The sequence below is a fragment of the Typopeltis vanoorti genome, chromosome 8, assembly GCF_054136105.1.
Source record: "Typopeltis vanoorti isolate ZY-2024b chromosome 8, IOZ_Tvanoo_1.0, whole genome shotgun sequence".
Lineage (NCBI taxonomy): Eukaryota > Metazoa > Arthropoda > Arachnida > Uropygi > Thelyphonidae > Typopeltis > Typopeltis vanoorti.
This window is the reverse complement of record NC_143556.1, coordinates 133988569-134003951: the sequence shown is the minus strand read 5'-3', so window position 1 is coordinate 134003951 and position 15383 is coordinate 133988569. Positions and strand designations below refer to the sequence as shown.

At 37.1% G+C, this 15383-nt stretch overlaps 1 protein-coding gene across 1 annotated transcript in view; it reads right to left on the bottom strand.

Annotated features, from left to right (window-relative positions):
* The window catches only part of Ocrl (Oculocerebrorenal syndrome of Lowe), a 537079-nt gene that overhangs the window by 255799 nt on the left and 265897 nt on the right, over positions 1–15383 (bottom strand). The window contains exon 15 of the mRNA XM_090396332.1: positions 5865–5974. Within this exon, the coding sequence (XP_090252458.1) occupies positions 5865–5974 (110 nt within the window). The remainder of the gene's footprint in view (positions 1–5864; positions 5975–15383) is intronic.

Below are 15383 nucleotides of genomic sequence, written 5' to 3'. Positions count from 1 at the left end.
CATATTGAAGGATTCTCCTTTATTCATTTATACTTAACACATTTACTCCAGACTATGCTTCACATAGATACCACATATGATAGGACTCGTGTGATCATTTAACATGTCCTTTCCACATTACGTAGACACATTCTTACACTCTTGTCAACATGTCAACATGTCAGTTTCATGTTTTTGGAGAGAATTTTCTTTTAAAACTAATATTTATGAATAGTCTTCATGATATACAAAATATCTTAAAAGTAATATATTTTCATTCTGAGTTCATCATGTACATATAGCATTTCATTTTAAAAACATTATGCATTACATAAATGGGCTGGTTTCTGCGGCAAGTGAAGCATATATCAATATTTAGCGATATTTCTATTTTATGATTATGCCATGCTGTATTACCTACAAAAATAAAAAGGCAATTACTTTACTTAGTACTCCCCCCCCCCTTCTCTACAAATACAGAATTGCACTTTCATAGGTAGTACGATGAACCACTGTGAGTTATATTTTTTACTTATATTTTTAATAAAACATTGCTATGAGAATGAATATCTGAATTATCTATCAATTCTTTGAACTTATAGATAGTTTTTATAAACGAAGGCTGAATATTATCTATGATGTATAGAGTGTAGTGTAATGAGTTAATTAGTGATGACCAACATGGATTTTACCATTTTCAATCTACAGCAGAACCTTTTCACTAACTTAACCCACCTTCAGAGACAAGCAATGGAAAGATTTGGGAAAAACTCAGGTGATCACTCTTGATATTTCAAAGGCATTTGATCAAATATGGCATTGTGGATTATTGTCTCTATCCTACCCTTTATGAGCGAATTGACAGCTTCTTTTCTGATTATTCACTGTGGGTTGTGGAGCATCATTCCCTCTCTTCCGATTTTTCTAGTGACATCGCTTTTTGATCCTTTGATGTCAGCTCTTCCTATCATGTGAAGCATAATTCGCCAAGTGTTGGATTGTTCTCCCACTAATAGGGAATGCGAGGTTGATTATACCATTGGGAAACACTTTAGTTTTACCCTACTGATGACTAGTCATTAATGCCAGAGTATTCCAAGACTCTGTGCTTTCACCTAAACTTTTTCTCTTGTACATTAATGATCTTTTCTCACAATCATCCAATCTGATTTTTAGCACTGCTGGTGACAGTAGTAATACTAGAAATAGAATTGGATGTTTATGAGAAAAGATCATCGATATAAGAGTTTAGGTGAAAGCACAGCATCTTGGGATACTCCAGTATTGATGAGAAAATGCCAGAGATCTCATGATGAGAGGAAACAATCCACCATGTTCCTCTCTGACTGTTCACTGTGTATCATAGTGGATTGTTTCCTCTCATCATGAGATCTCTGGAATTTTCTCTGGCATTTTCAAAAAGGGGCGAGATAGAGCCCATAAGATGCCATCTTTAAAGAAAGCCATGATGCCAGACTTGATCAATGTCTTGGTCAGTCATACCCCATTCCTCACTGTTATTCATAAAACCTTGCAGTACTCAGATTACTCCAGCCTCAAGATTTTCTATGGTCAAAGCGTTAAATGCTGATCCTCAAGCCATTCTCAGGTGGGGTGAATATAATTTAATAAATTTTAATGCTAGTAATGCAATAGCATTCTCTTATTCTCCAGAAGAAAGACTATGCATTACTGTCACTCATTTTTCACAACATTCCGCTCACCAACTGATATCAGTTTTCTCTTCTTAGGCTGACTTTCAGATCTTGCCTATCCTGGGATAAACACACAACATCCATAGCCTTCAGCCTCCGAGTTTGGTATTCTTTTCATTCTAACATTACTTCTCTTCTGCAAAACTCCTAATATTTTATTAATTCCAAATATGTCCCACCTTAAAATACTGTTCTCACATCTATGGTAGTACACCAAAAACACTCTTAGCAATGTTTGACTGCATCCAGATGAGAGAAATTAACAGATGATCCCTTTTTTCTCTCTCTGTGACTTCCTCCAATCACTTTACCTTAGAGATGCTTTGTTTCTGCATTGGTAGTTTCTATAGGTATTTCTACTGAAAATGCATTGAGCTGGTCATCACCATTCTTCTATTTCCCTCGAAACATATACAAATATTAGAAACTTCTGTTCAATATCCATGCAACACATTTGGCTCCAAATTCACTGAACTGAACTCTCATCCTCTTCCTTCATTCCATATACTTCTGTTTTTTGAAATTGTCTTCCTGATACCATTTTCCACAACATATGCAATCTCCAACTCTTCAAGAAATACAGTAACATATTCCTTTATTCTCTCTGACCACTTGCCAAATGGCAATAGAGTATTATATGTCTTGAGACCTCTCATGTGAGTGTGTGTGTGTGTGTGTAGAGGGAAGGGGTGGCATATAAAAATAAAAGCATAACATTCAAAAATTAGTTTCTAGCGCTCTATACAGTGCTTTATAAACTCATAAATGAGAAATTCTAATACTGTTAACAGAATCAAGAATAAACAGTGCCTTGTTGATGAACAAACTATAATGATATGAGTGTGCATTAAAAAACAACAGAATTAAAACTATCTAGCTTTGTTCCCACATTCAAGATGTTAAATTTGCTGGATATGGTATGGATATAACCAATCACCTTTAACCACCCAATCGGCCAGGACGTATATACATGTCCAAGTTACCATGGATGCGAAGTGCATATTAAAATTGTAATACCATATATTACATTGAAATATGTGATGGATACAAAGTGTAGAGGAGTGATGTATTTTATCCATATTGACGGTGACGTGGTTAACAATACTGTTATGTGCAGATCACATAAGCAGGAAAAAATTCTTTGGATGCTAAGACATTGACTGTATCATGCCATTTGAATAATAATTATTTCCTCAGCTACACTCTGTCAACTGGATATTCAATAGTCATAGTGCCATCATAAAACATGTACAAAAATGTATATTAGTTTATTCTTCATGGAAATTAAAAATTAACAGGAATTTCTCATTTGTTTTCAATAATGATAATATATATATATACAGGGTGTTCGGGATAAATTTGACATATTTATAATTAATTATATTTTTCCGTAAGTTACATGTATTAACACACACTTCTCTTCATTTAAAAGTTTGGACCCTTCTTCATTCATATACAAGATGTCAGAAAGGATGGATAGCTGGAACCCACCTGAATCATGGAAGAGAATAACTTGTATCATGATGATTCGTGCCCGCCATCAAAATAAGGATATTACGACTGCTGCCCAATGCTCCCTGAATACAGTAAAAACAATCAGGCATGAACTAGAGACTTGCAATGGTGACTACGAGGATGTAGCAAGAAGAAAGATCCCTAGCAGACGATCTGATTGCGTTCGTACAGCAGAATTCCTCGCAAATCTGCAGGAACAGGTGTTGAAGAACCCTGGCATTGGAATTCGGGCTTTGTTCGTGGAGTTGCTAACTGTAGTCAAGCCCTGGATAACAAGGGTAGCCAATGGTAGGCCGTATGTATGGCAGCAGGATTCGGCCCCTTGCCACACCTCTGGGAAAAGTCAAAAATGGTTGTCTGAAAATTTCTACGACTTCACCAGTCCAAATGTTTGGCCTCCAAACTCCCCAGACCTTAACCCCATGGATTATTTTGTATGGGGCGCAGTTGAAAAAGACACCAATCGCGCTTCCAGTAATACAAAAGCCCAGTTAATGGATAAAATTAAAACAGTTTTTGCGGCCCTTCCCAGGGAGACTGTAGCATCAGCTTGTTCGAGGTTCCGAAGCAGAATTGAAGCTGTGATCGATGCTAATGGTGGTTATTTTGAGTAAATCTTGTTGATAGTATTGTAATTAACTCTGCCTGTAATGTTTTTTTGTCAATTCATTAAATTTAATAGATACAAAGAAGATTTTCTTTTTCCTTACGAAACTGTCAAATTTATCCCGAACACCCTGTATATATGTATATATAGTTTTATTAAGAATTGAATGACTAGAACCGAGATTTAAGTACGTTTTCATGCTAATTATGTATAGAGACTGTCTATGTTGTTCATAGTCTTTTAACCTTCAATGTTTAGTTTTTTTTCTTTCTTTTATAATGTCACCTGAAGAAGGCTGTTACAGGCCGAAACTAGTAGTATTTTTATATTAAAACCTTTTTACTTAAATCTCGGTTCTAGTCATTCAATTCTTAATAAAACTATGTATGTTAACCGAGTTAATGATCATTCTGTCATATATATATATTATTGTTCATCTTTACTCAGTAGAAAATATTACAAAAAATTAGTCTGAATGACTATATACCAAGAATGAAAAAACAACAAGGTTTAATATTAAGATACAACTAGTTTCGTTGAATGATTCAACTTCTTCAGGTATCACAGGCAAAGAATTATACAAAAAATGACAGAGACATGATAAAATTACATCAACAGATCTAGTATAAAAGACAATAGTACATTTTAAAAACAGGAATGCAAGCTTGAATTCTAAATTAAAGTTGACTACATGCGTGAGCTGCCACAAGTGCGCCAATACTGAACAGAGGCAATGTGTGCATCAGAGGATTGAAGCTAAGGCTGTTGTTAATATGGGATGAATCTAGTGAAATTTCTCTAGATTCGATGATCTTTCTTTCGAGTTCATGGCAGCTCACGCACGTAGTCAACTTTAATTTAGAACTCAAGCTAGCATTCCTGTTTTTAAAATGTACTATTATCTTTTATACTAGATCTGTTGATGTAATTTTATCATGTCACTGTCATTTTTTGTATAATTCTTTGTCTACCATACCTGAAGAAGTTGAATCATTCAACGAAACTACTTGTATCTTAATATTAAACCTTGTTGTTTTTTCATTCTCGGTATATAGTCATTCAAACTAATTTTATATATATATATATATATATATATTTTTTTTTTTTTTTTTCTGTTTAATGTAAATTCCATCCAAGAAAAGTCAAACTTATAGCACGAGTACTGTGAGTAGATAAAGTTTTTTTCTTTTTTTTTTTGTATTTTTTTATTTATTTTCTGCATAATTGGGAATTTTTTTTTTCTAGAGACCAAACATGGAACTTCATTTCCAATAGGCAGGGCACTGATCTCAATTGTCATGCTGGGCAATAAAATTCATCTCCCAACTAAAGACATTCACAAAGCATCTATGCCCACCATAGGATTCAAGCCCACAGCTTGTTAGTTGAACAGTGAGCATACTAACCATTTGATCATCCAGTGCAACAATAATACTGATCAGGCTAACATGAAGTGCTACTGTTGCACTGGATTTCTAGAAGCATGTCCATGCCTCCATAGGCACCCTGTAACACAACTGGAAGAACAACGGCATACTGCACCCTTCGAATAGAAAAGGCCTCAGTTCAACTCTCATTATTATGAGGAAATCCTTACATGGACTTTTTAATTTAAAGGTGAGTTAGCCAATCTCATATGGAGGTAGTAGGGGTTTTTCTCCTGGAAACTTGGGTTTTTAATCTGCATACAGGCAAATAAGCTTTCAAAATACATGCAGTTTACAGACAAAAAATACTGTTGTTGATGGTGATGGGCAGTAGATGGCGTTGATGGTAGTTTTGTGTGTAGTAGGTGAGACAGATGTGTGAAGTCAGTTGTAGGGTAGAGTGTGCTCTCCCACAATGAGTCCTTGGAGGAGTCACATAATATTAATGATGATGATGCATTATGTTCATATGCATGATGATGCATGATCTTATCTCAGAGATAAGATCATGAAGTCACTAAACACCCCATATAGTTATTTCAATCCAATTATACAAAATGATATGAGATATTCAGCAAAATAAAGATTGTTTGTATTTTAAGTAAATGATTTAAGACATACCTTGAATCCCAATTATTGGTCCCAGGGTCATATTTATATGTTGGCATGAAATTAACAGATCCTTCAGTAAATCCAACAAAAACTTTTTTTGCATGTCGCTGCAGAGTTAACTAAAAGGAAAATTTTAATGACACTATTAATTAACTAAACAAAAACAGGCTATAATAGCCATAATTATAATAATAACTATATATGTTAATTTAAAGCATTATGCATCTCTCTCACTCACTCACTCACACACACACATTCTAAACCCTTTTTATAACCATTTATGGTTAAAGGCCTCCCCCATTTTTTTCCATCTTTATCTACTTAAAGGCTTCCCAGTGCCAACATTCTCTAACCATCTCCACTAGATCGTATAGAATTGCAAGTCTGAAAATATACAACCATCTTCTGACTAGGTATTAGTACTTCTTTTTGTTCTTTATCATGTAGCTACACAGTCTTTCTAAAACTAGAAATTTTAGAAAGACTATCCTTGAATTTGAAGGTCAAGTAACAGTTGCTTGCTACAGTTGATCTATTACAATTGCCTTTTAATATTATTATTATTATTATTATTTCGGGCTACTCCAGGGAGTCCTTAGACTCATCGAGGGAGGCCCTAAACATCATGTCCACACAACTATTCGACATTCTCACAGTATCTATCATACCCTGCCTTGAACTTGCTCACTGTTATAGCACCCACAACAGACTCTGGCAGCTTATTCCACTCATTTACCACTCTAAAAGTAAAGAACCCAGCTCTAACACCCCTGCTAACCACACTCTTGCCCAACTTCCATAGGTGTCCCCTAGTTCTCCCACCACCAGTCCTGATCTCAAAAATATCCTCTGTATTAATCCTATAGAATCCTTTTAGCAATTTGAATGTCTCAATCATATCTTCCCTTTTCCGCCTATCAATTAGTTTCTGCAACCCACAAATCTTCAACCTGTTATCATATGGTTCATTCCATAGACCTGCTATCATCTTAGTCACTCACCTCTGGATCCTATCCATCTCCTCCACATCAAGAAGGAACCGATGTGACCACATATGGGCACAGTAGTCAAGATGAGGTCTTATCAAGGCGAGGTACAATAACATGCTTGTCTCTGCTCGTCAAGGTATTTTTCAACAACCAAGTGGGTTGATGAGCTGATTTAGCTACTTTTGCAATGTGCTCCCTAAACTTCATCTCCCTATCCACCAACACTCCCAAGTCCCTGGCCTCATCAATCTCCTGGAGTACAGTTCTACCAATGTGGTATACTGTTGCTAATCTTTTCACCCCAAAATGCATAACCTTACATTTTGTCATATTAAATTGACATCCATTCTCCTTAGCCCAGAACTCCAAGTCATCCTGCAAGATTTTGACATCTTCTGCATTCACTATCGCCCTACCCAACTTTGCATCATCAGCGAACAAATAAACTGTTCCAATTAGATCCTTCCCTATATCGTTAATGAACAGATTAAACAGCAGTGGTCCAAGAACAGACCCCTGCGGCACACCACTAGTCACAGGCCGTCTTTTGGACTCTACTCCTGAATAAACTACTCTTTGATATCTCTCCATCAACCACCCACCTATCCATCTCACCAACCCTATATCCATTCCCATATGTTGTAGTTTATGGATTAGAAGTCCATGTGGTATCCTGTCAAACGCTTTTGCCAAGTCCAGCAGTATCACTGTAAACCCATTTCCCTTATCCAGTTCTGCCGTCACCTTGTTATAAAACTTGAACAAGTTACTGAGGCGTGATCTACCCTTCGCAAAGCCATGCTGTCCCCTGTACAGTATCTCATTTTCATCAATCCATTCCTGTATTTTTCCCTTGACTACTTTCTCCAAGACCTTGACAACGATTCCTGATATGTTGGCCGGTTGATAATTTGCCACCATAGTCTTGGATCCTCCTTTATGCAGTGAAACTATTTTCCCCTGTTTCCATGCCTTCGGGACTAAACCAGACCCGAGACTCAGATTAAACAACATGGTCAAGGGCACTGATAATTCCTTAGCCGCTTCACGCAAGACCCGTGCCGGTATACCAACTAATCCCACAGATGTATTCACATTAAGGTTCTGTAATAGACTATTCACCTCCACTTCATTCATCACAATTCACGTATAAACTAATGGTTCCTTCATTTTTTCAATGTCACCACTTGGATGATATACTTTTACAAAGTGCGCACTCAGTAACTCCACTATATCGACTGGTTCAGTGACCTCCTTACCATCGTCATTCCTTAAAATCATTTTGCCATGTACAGTTTTTTCCTTGCTTGCAGCATATTGAAAGAACTGTTTGGGATTCTCTTTTGATTGCATAGCTAGTTTCCTTTCATAATCGGCTTTTGCTGTTTTTACCACACTCGTTACCCTTCTGGCCTGCACTTTATGCCGTTCGTGTGCTTGCAGGTCATCCCTTTCTTTAAATTCCCTCCACAGTTGTTTCTTTTTTTGCAGCTCAAGCTTAATGGTGTTATTCATCCATTTAACCCCTACTTGTTTTACTATTCGGACCCTAGGTATACAATCAGCCATAACCTTCTGTAAATGCTCCTTGACCACTTCCCATGCTCTATCGACGTCCAGCCCTTGCAGTTGTACATGGCATGGCACTCATCCAAGCAATCTCCTAAGCTTGTCAAACTTGCCAACACGATAATTCCACATATACCCTGTCTTAATCAAAAATTCCACACCTTTAGCCACCTCCCAGGTCAAGACCTTATGATCACTCTCACCAATAGGTGGCAACATGGTCATATTCATTACAGTCAAATTGTGAGATGCTATTACCAGGTCAAGCACTCTCACATCCATAGTCAATTACGTGCTGTCTCAGATAGTTATCCCTTAATATTTGAATAAAATCCATTTCCTTCCTCACATGTGTCCTCTCCTCCTTCCAATCAATGTTACCATAGTTGAAATCTCCCATAATAATTACCCTCCTTCCACTCATTTCATCAATTTGTTTATGCATCTCCACCATCTATTCTATCACCTGGTCTATAGCAGCACCATTGTATATTTTATTCTGCCAGTCTCAATCTCACATCAAATTGCCTCAAATGAGCTCCTTTCACTATCCTGCAATACAACTTCAATTCTCCTTGGCTGCAGTTCATCAGCTATCATCAATAACACTCCTCCCCCCATTTTATTCTCTCTGTCCCTCCTAAACACACTATAACTTACACATTCTATCCCACTAACTATATCATCTTCCATCAGCCATGTTTCACTAATGCCAATAACCTGTGGCCAGGAAGAGCCAATCAAGGCCAAAAAGTCTTCCTTCTTGTTCCTAATACTCCTGGCATTAGTATACATGAAATGCAGTGATCCCTTTGTCCCACCCCTATCTTGATGCGTTATTCTAAATGTCCCATTCCCATTTTTTGTCCTTAGTGCTGGCTCGGGTACATTATATACATTTTAACACTCAACTGTCTCACTGAAGTTTGCATATCCACTCTCCCCCCCCCTCCTTGGTAGTTCTAGTTTCCCTGGTTCTGCACATCCATTTTCACTTCATTCAGCAACACTTTTTCCAGTCTCCGCACACCAAGTCCATTCAAATGCAGGCCATCCATCTTGTATAAGTCCTTTCGGCCATCAAACTCATTCCACAAGTCCACGAATTCCACACCACACCGTCTGCATAACCTGCACATAATGTAATTTGCCGATTATGGCCCTCCTTCTAAACTCCTCTGTCTCATACCACGGCAACAGACTCACCATTTTAACTCTGTCACTCTTTTCTTTCACTATCTTTAACAATACTTTCAACTCCTCTCTCATAAAAAATTTATCACCTTTCAATTCATTCGTACCCGCCACAATTATTAATTCTTTCACCCTCTGTTTTTGCACTCAAATACTCTCACTTACATCCTTAAATTTCGCACCCGGTAAGTACGATTTAGTTACACTCCCATCTATCACTCCTCTTAATAACGAGTCACCATACATATAAAGGCAAGTAGTTTACTGGCAATTGAAAACACCAAGATTTTCTCTGAAATCTAAACAAGAGGACTGATAAATACTTGAAAAATACTTGCGACTAGTGATCATTGTCTCAACCATGTTTATATAAAACTATCTGTAAAGAAACATGCTTATTTGGTTTTAAAGAAAAACCTAACAACAAAAATGATATTTATACATTAGGTATACTTGGTCTTTTTAGATTATCATCAGTGGTTGGTAGCTAGCTATCAACCACTGATGATAATTACTATAATACTTATTTTGTCTTTCCTCCCTAACTTCAGTCTAATATTATAATGCTCCACTTTAAGTGCAAGTGTTTTATAAGTAGTGTTCTATAAGTGGCCATTATCCTATCCTATTCCCTCAGCCATATGCTGGTGGGGGGTAGCTGTATGCTTCCATACTAGGGAGATGATTATGAGCAAGGTGGTTTCCCGTTGTCGTAGTATATTTTTTATGACTGTCGCCATGTGTGTTCATGGGACCAGTTTGCCTGTTTTCAGGGATGAAAAACCTGAGTTACAAGGGGGAAAACCCTCCATCTCCATATGAGATCGGTTAACTCACGTTTAGTCAAAAGAGACCAGATAAAGGTTCATAATGTCACTGATGGGAATCGAACCTAGGTCTTTCCAACCAAAGGGCTTTGTCTATACTGACTGAGCTACCAAGGCTCCGCCTGGCCTTTACAAAGTGTATATTCATGATTACGCAACTGTGTTTGTCTTATAAAGTTTAAAATTTTTATATTTTTAATATTTTATTTATTTATAATCAATTTCGATATTTGACTATGTTTACAGTTTTTAAAGATGCCTTCGTGAAATAAATCACAAACAACATGCAAAGACAAATGCAATGAGTGATGTGAGTGTTAAAAATAGATAAGTATTAGTAGTAAGATTGTGTTTATTTCATGACAATACTGGTTTTTAAGTTTGTGCTATTCGATATGATGATTTTTTATTTTGTATAATTGTGTGGTATTGGATTGGTATTTCATTATGATGATAAAATCTAAATACTTACACTCTCCAGTTGTAGCAATTATATTCAACCTGGTGGTCGCCCGTTTCATTACCAGTTACATCCCTCCCAATTTAAACAAATATGTTATTCAAACTCAGATGAAGATTTTGTGGCTTGATATGCATGTGGTATGGACATGTTCCATTGTTTAAGAAAGTGGCAGGTGTGAGACAGGAATATGCATGTGTGCATGAAATGTAGGAAATGCAGGGGGAAGCACTGGGAGACACGAGTGTCTCAAGCTCAGGATTTAGTGGTGGAAGAGATAGTGCTTTAGAAACGGATTAATTTCAGTTTGTAGATGATGCCAGTAGTGTGCGTATGTATTGGAGGATAGAGAGAATGTTAAAGACCTATATATAGATTTAACCTTGGATGGTTTGTCTGATCACCATGATTGTGTGTGTGTGTGTGTGTGTGTGTGTGTGTGTGTGTGTGTGTGTGTGTGTGTGTGTGTGTGTGTGTGTGTGTGTGTGTGTGTGTGTGTGTGTGTGTGTGTGAATGGCAATTGAAAGCAGATGTGTGGAGAGAGAAAAATAGAACTGCTGAGAAAGGAGATGAAAGTATGACTGATATTCAATTATACTTCCATAATTTATATTAAAAATGTATGAGAACAAGAGAGCAACGGTGAGAGGAAGGCGAGAGAATGGGAGAAACAGTGAAAGAGAGGAAACTGCAGAAAGATGAGAGAGTGTGGAAGCAAAGGATAGAAAAGTGAGAGGGAGGAGGAAGATAGAGACCAAAAGCCATACGAGTCAAGAATATGAGTGAGAGAAGGATGAATAAATTTATTCAAAGTGTATGCATGGAAATTCAATGATTCAGGGTGTGCAGAGTAGAGTGCCCAGAGAAGTGCTTGCCTGGTTGACCGAAAGAGAATACTGAAATGGTAGTAAAGAGTGGTGAAACTGTGGAGGAGATGACAGTAATGGTTGGGATGAACAGCCTGAGAGGTAGCATGAATTATGTAGCATGAGACTTGAAGTAAATGTTAGACATAGTGCAGCAGAAATGTGTTTGAGGAAAGACAGTGAACGTGTTGCCCCAGTATGATAATGTGGGGTGGATGAGAAAACCAGTGATGACGAATGAGATGATAGTGAGAATGTGCAGGGAAAGAGATCTGGAATATGTGGATGCATTGAGTACATTTGAGGATAGAAGGGAGCTGTATGCAAGAGATGGATTGCACAAACACAGGCAATTTGGAGTCAATTGAAAACAACAGAGAGTGTTGTTTTCTGGGCAAGTGAGTGTATTGAGACAAGGAAACTAGAGAGATAGAAACTAGAATTGCAGAGATGGAATGCAGGAATCGTCTCAAGTAGGTATAATGGCCTCAGAAATGAGGGATTATACACTATATTAGAATCAGGTGGAGTAAGGGGAGTAATAAGAAAAGTGGCAATATACTGTATACAAATGCTAGGAGAATTAGGAATGAATTATTATTATTATTATTAAGAGAGACATCCAGAGAATAAGGTACTCATCAAGGGAGGCCACATACTAACGCAGCTAACGTATTTATTCTTGAATTCATTCACACTGCTTGAACAGACAATATTCAATGGCAATCCATTCCAATAATGCACCACCCTATGAGAGAAAAATCTATTATCAGCTTCCAAAATTCATTATCAGCTTCCAAGGATGCTCTCTTATCCTTTCCCCACCCTCCATAAAATGAAAAATTCTATCAAATGAAATCCTTTATGAAACTTTCAGAAGTTTGTACATCTCAATCATGTCACCCCTCTTTCTCCTGTTTCCTGGTGTCTGCAGTTGACAAATTCTCAATCTGTCTTTATAATCAGTATTCCACAATCTTGATATCATTTTTTAATGCTCCCGTACACCCTCTCCACTGTATCAGAATCACAATGGAAACCAGGAGGTCAGACCTGCACACAATAGTCCAAGCGAGGTCTTATCAAGGCCATGTAATGAAAAATTAGATAGAACAATAACTGACAATTCCAAAAGGCACCACCTAAGTAGCTAATGTAAGATAACCAAAAAAGGTAATTAAATTTCCTAACTTATTAAAAAATAATAAATTAAAAGAAATAAAAGTTCATTTCAGCATTTTAATTATCTTTTGAGTTCATTTGCAATATTTGCTACATGACCTCTACATGCTACATAGTGTGTCCTGTTTCCCCTATGTAGAGTAGGTTACTTGTACATTGAATTTTGTAAACCCCTGGGTGGGCTAGGTGTGGAAGAGTATCTATGGAAGAAATGAGAGAATATCTTAATTTTGCCGGGGGTTTGAAGATAGTCTTGATATTGTATTTATGTAGTGTTCTATTTTTTCTGAAATGCCTCTAACATTTGGTACGGCTATGGCATTTTTATAATCTTTATTGTTTTTTAGTGGTATTTTTATGGAGGACCTTGTGAACTGTTTTTTTATTATAGCCATTTTTTACAAGACCAAGCACATATTACTTAAAAACAAAGAAAAACTAGTAGCGAAGTTTCAAGCATTAAAACAACAAGAAAGCAACAGACAATTGGGATGCCATATCTGGAGGAATAGCCAATTACAAACTAACATTACTAGAAGCAACCAATCACCCACAAGCGAAGTCAGGAGCAACCAACCACTAACATACCATGGCCACGTTATTAACAAATCAAGCTACAATCTCAACTAAAGAGAATTCTTTCTGCTGAAAAAAGGTCTGAACTATGCCACTGCACAGAGATAAGTTAAAAAATTAGATTTCATTTATCCTATTGAAAGAGGTCTAAGATCCCTCCTCTCCAATCTAGCTGACAAAATATGAATGGAAACATCATACTATTATTATTATTATCATTATGGGTATCTCTATGGAGTCAGTAGACTCATTGCAGAATACCCAAACTATCAAACAATATCTATCATATCTCTTCTTGAATTCATTTACAGATGAAGAACTCACAACTGAGTCAGGAAATGCATTCCACTCATTCACCACCCTCCAGGCAAAAAAACTTGTTCTCACACTCATGTTAACCACACTTTTCCTTAATTTCCCGGGATGACCTCTTGTTCTTTGATCACTATCACACAGCTGAAGCATTTACCCTGCATCAATCTTATAAAAACCTTTTAGAAATTTAAATATTTCTACTCTTCTCCGCCTATCAACCAACCTCTGCAATCCATAAGCTCTCAATCTATCAATTTGAGAGGAATTTTTTACATCACTCACCAACTTAGTCACTCTCCTCTGAACCCTCTCCACAACCTCCTCATCTCGAAGGAATCCAGGTGACCAGACCTGAGCACAGTAATCCAAATGTGGAAGTATCAAGACTTTATAAAGGGGAATAATAACCTCTTTATCTCTGGATGTTAGTGTGTTCCTCAATAACCAAGTAATCCTATGTTCAATCTTGGATACCTTAGCAATGTGTCACCTGAATTTCATCTCCATATCCACAAACACCCCTAAGTCCCTAGCCTCATCAATCTCTTAGAGTACTGTTCCATCAATGTAGTACACAGCTGGTAATCTTTTAATCCCAAAATGCATAACTTTACACTTTTCCATTGAACTGATATCTATTACCTTTTGCCCATTTTGCCAGCATATTTAAATCATCTTGCAAACTCTCAACATCAGCTTGATTTTTTATTGCACTACCCAACTTTGCATCATCAGCAAACAACTGAATATCTCCCTTTAAGCCATTTCCTATATAATTTATGTACAAAGGAAACAACAATAGCCCAAGCACAGAGCCCTGAGGCACACCACTGGTCAACTGCCTCGTCCTGGACTCTGCTCCTTCATACACCACCTTCTGGTATCTCTCCCTGAGCCATTCTCCTATTCATATCACAAGTTTAGTATCCATCCCCATCTGCTCAACAGTATTCCAAGGGGTATCCTGTCAAAAGCCTTAGCAAAATTCAGAAGTACCACTGTGTAGCCATTTCCTTTGTCCAACTCAGATGTCATTCTATTATAAAAAGTTAATAAATTGCTAAGGCAGGATCGACCTTTAACAAAACCATGTTGGCTCCTATAGAGTATCATATCCTGATCCACCTATTCTTGAATTTTGTCTTTAACCAACTTTTCCAATAATTTTACCACCACTACCGAGATGGTGATTAGTCTGTAATTAACTACCACAGTTTTAGAGCCACCTTTATGCAAAGGAACTACTTTGCTTCCCTTACACTCCCTAGGGACCATACCAGAGTTCAAACTTAAGTTAAATAACCAAGTAAGAGGTGTTGACAATTCCTTTGCACACTCACGCAACACCCGAGCTGATATTCCAGCAGTGTTTGCATTTAAGTTTTGCAATATACTAAGTACCTCTGATTTCTTAACTTCAATTCTCACATTAGTTATTGCTACAGGTACAGAGATATCCTCACTTGGGTGATAGATTTTTAAAAAGCGATCACTCAGTAACTCTACTATTACATCTGAATTTGTCACCTCAATGCCATCAGCACCCACTA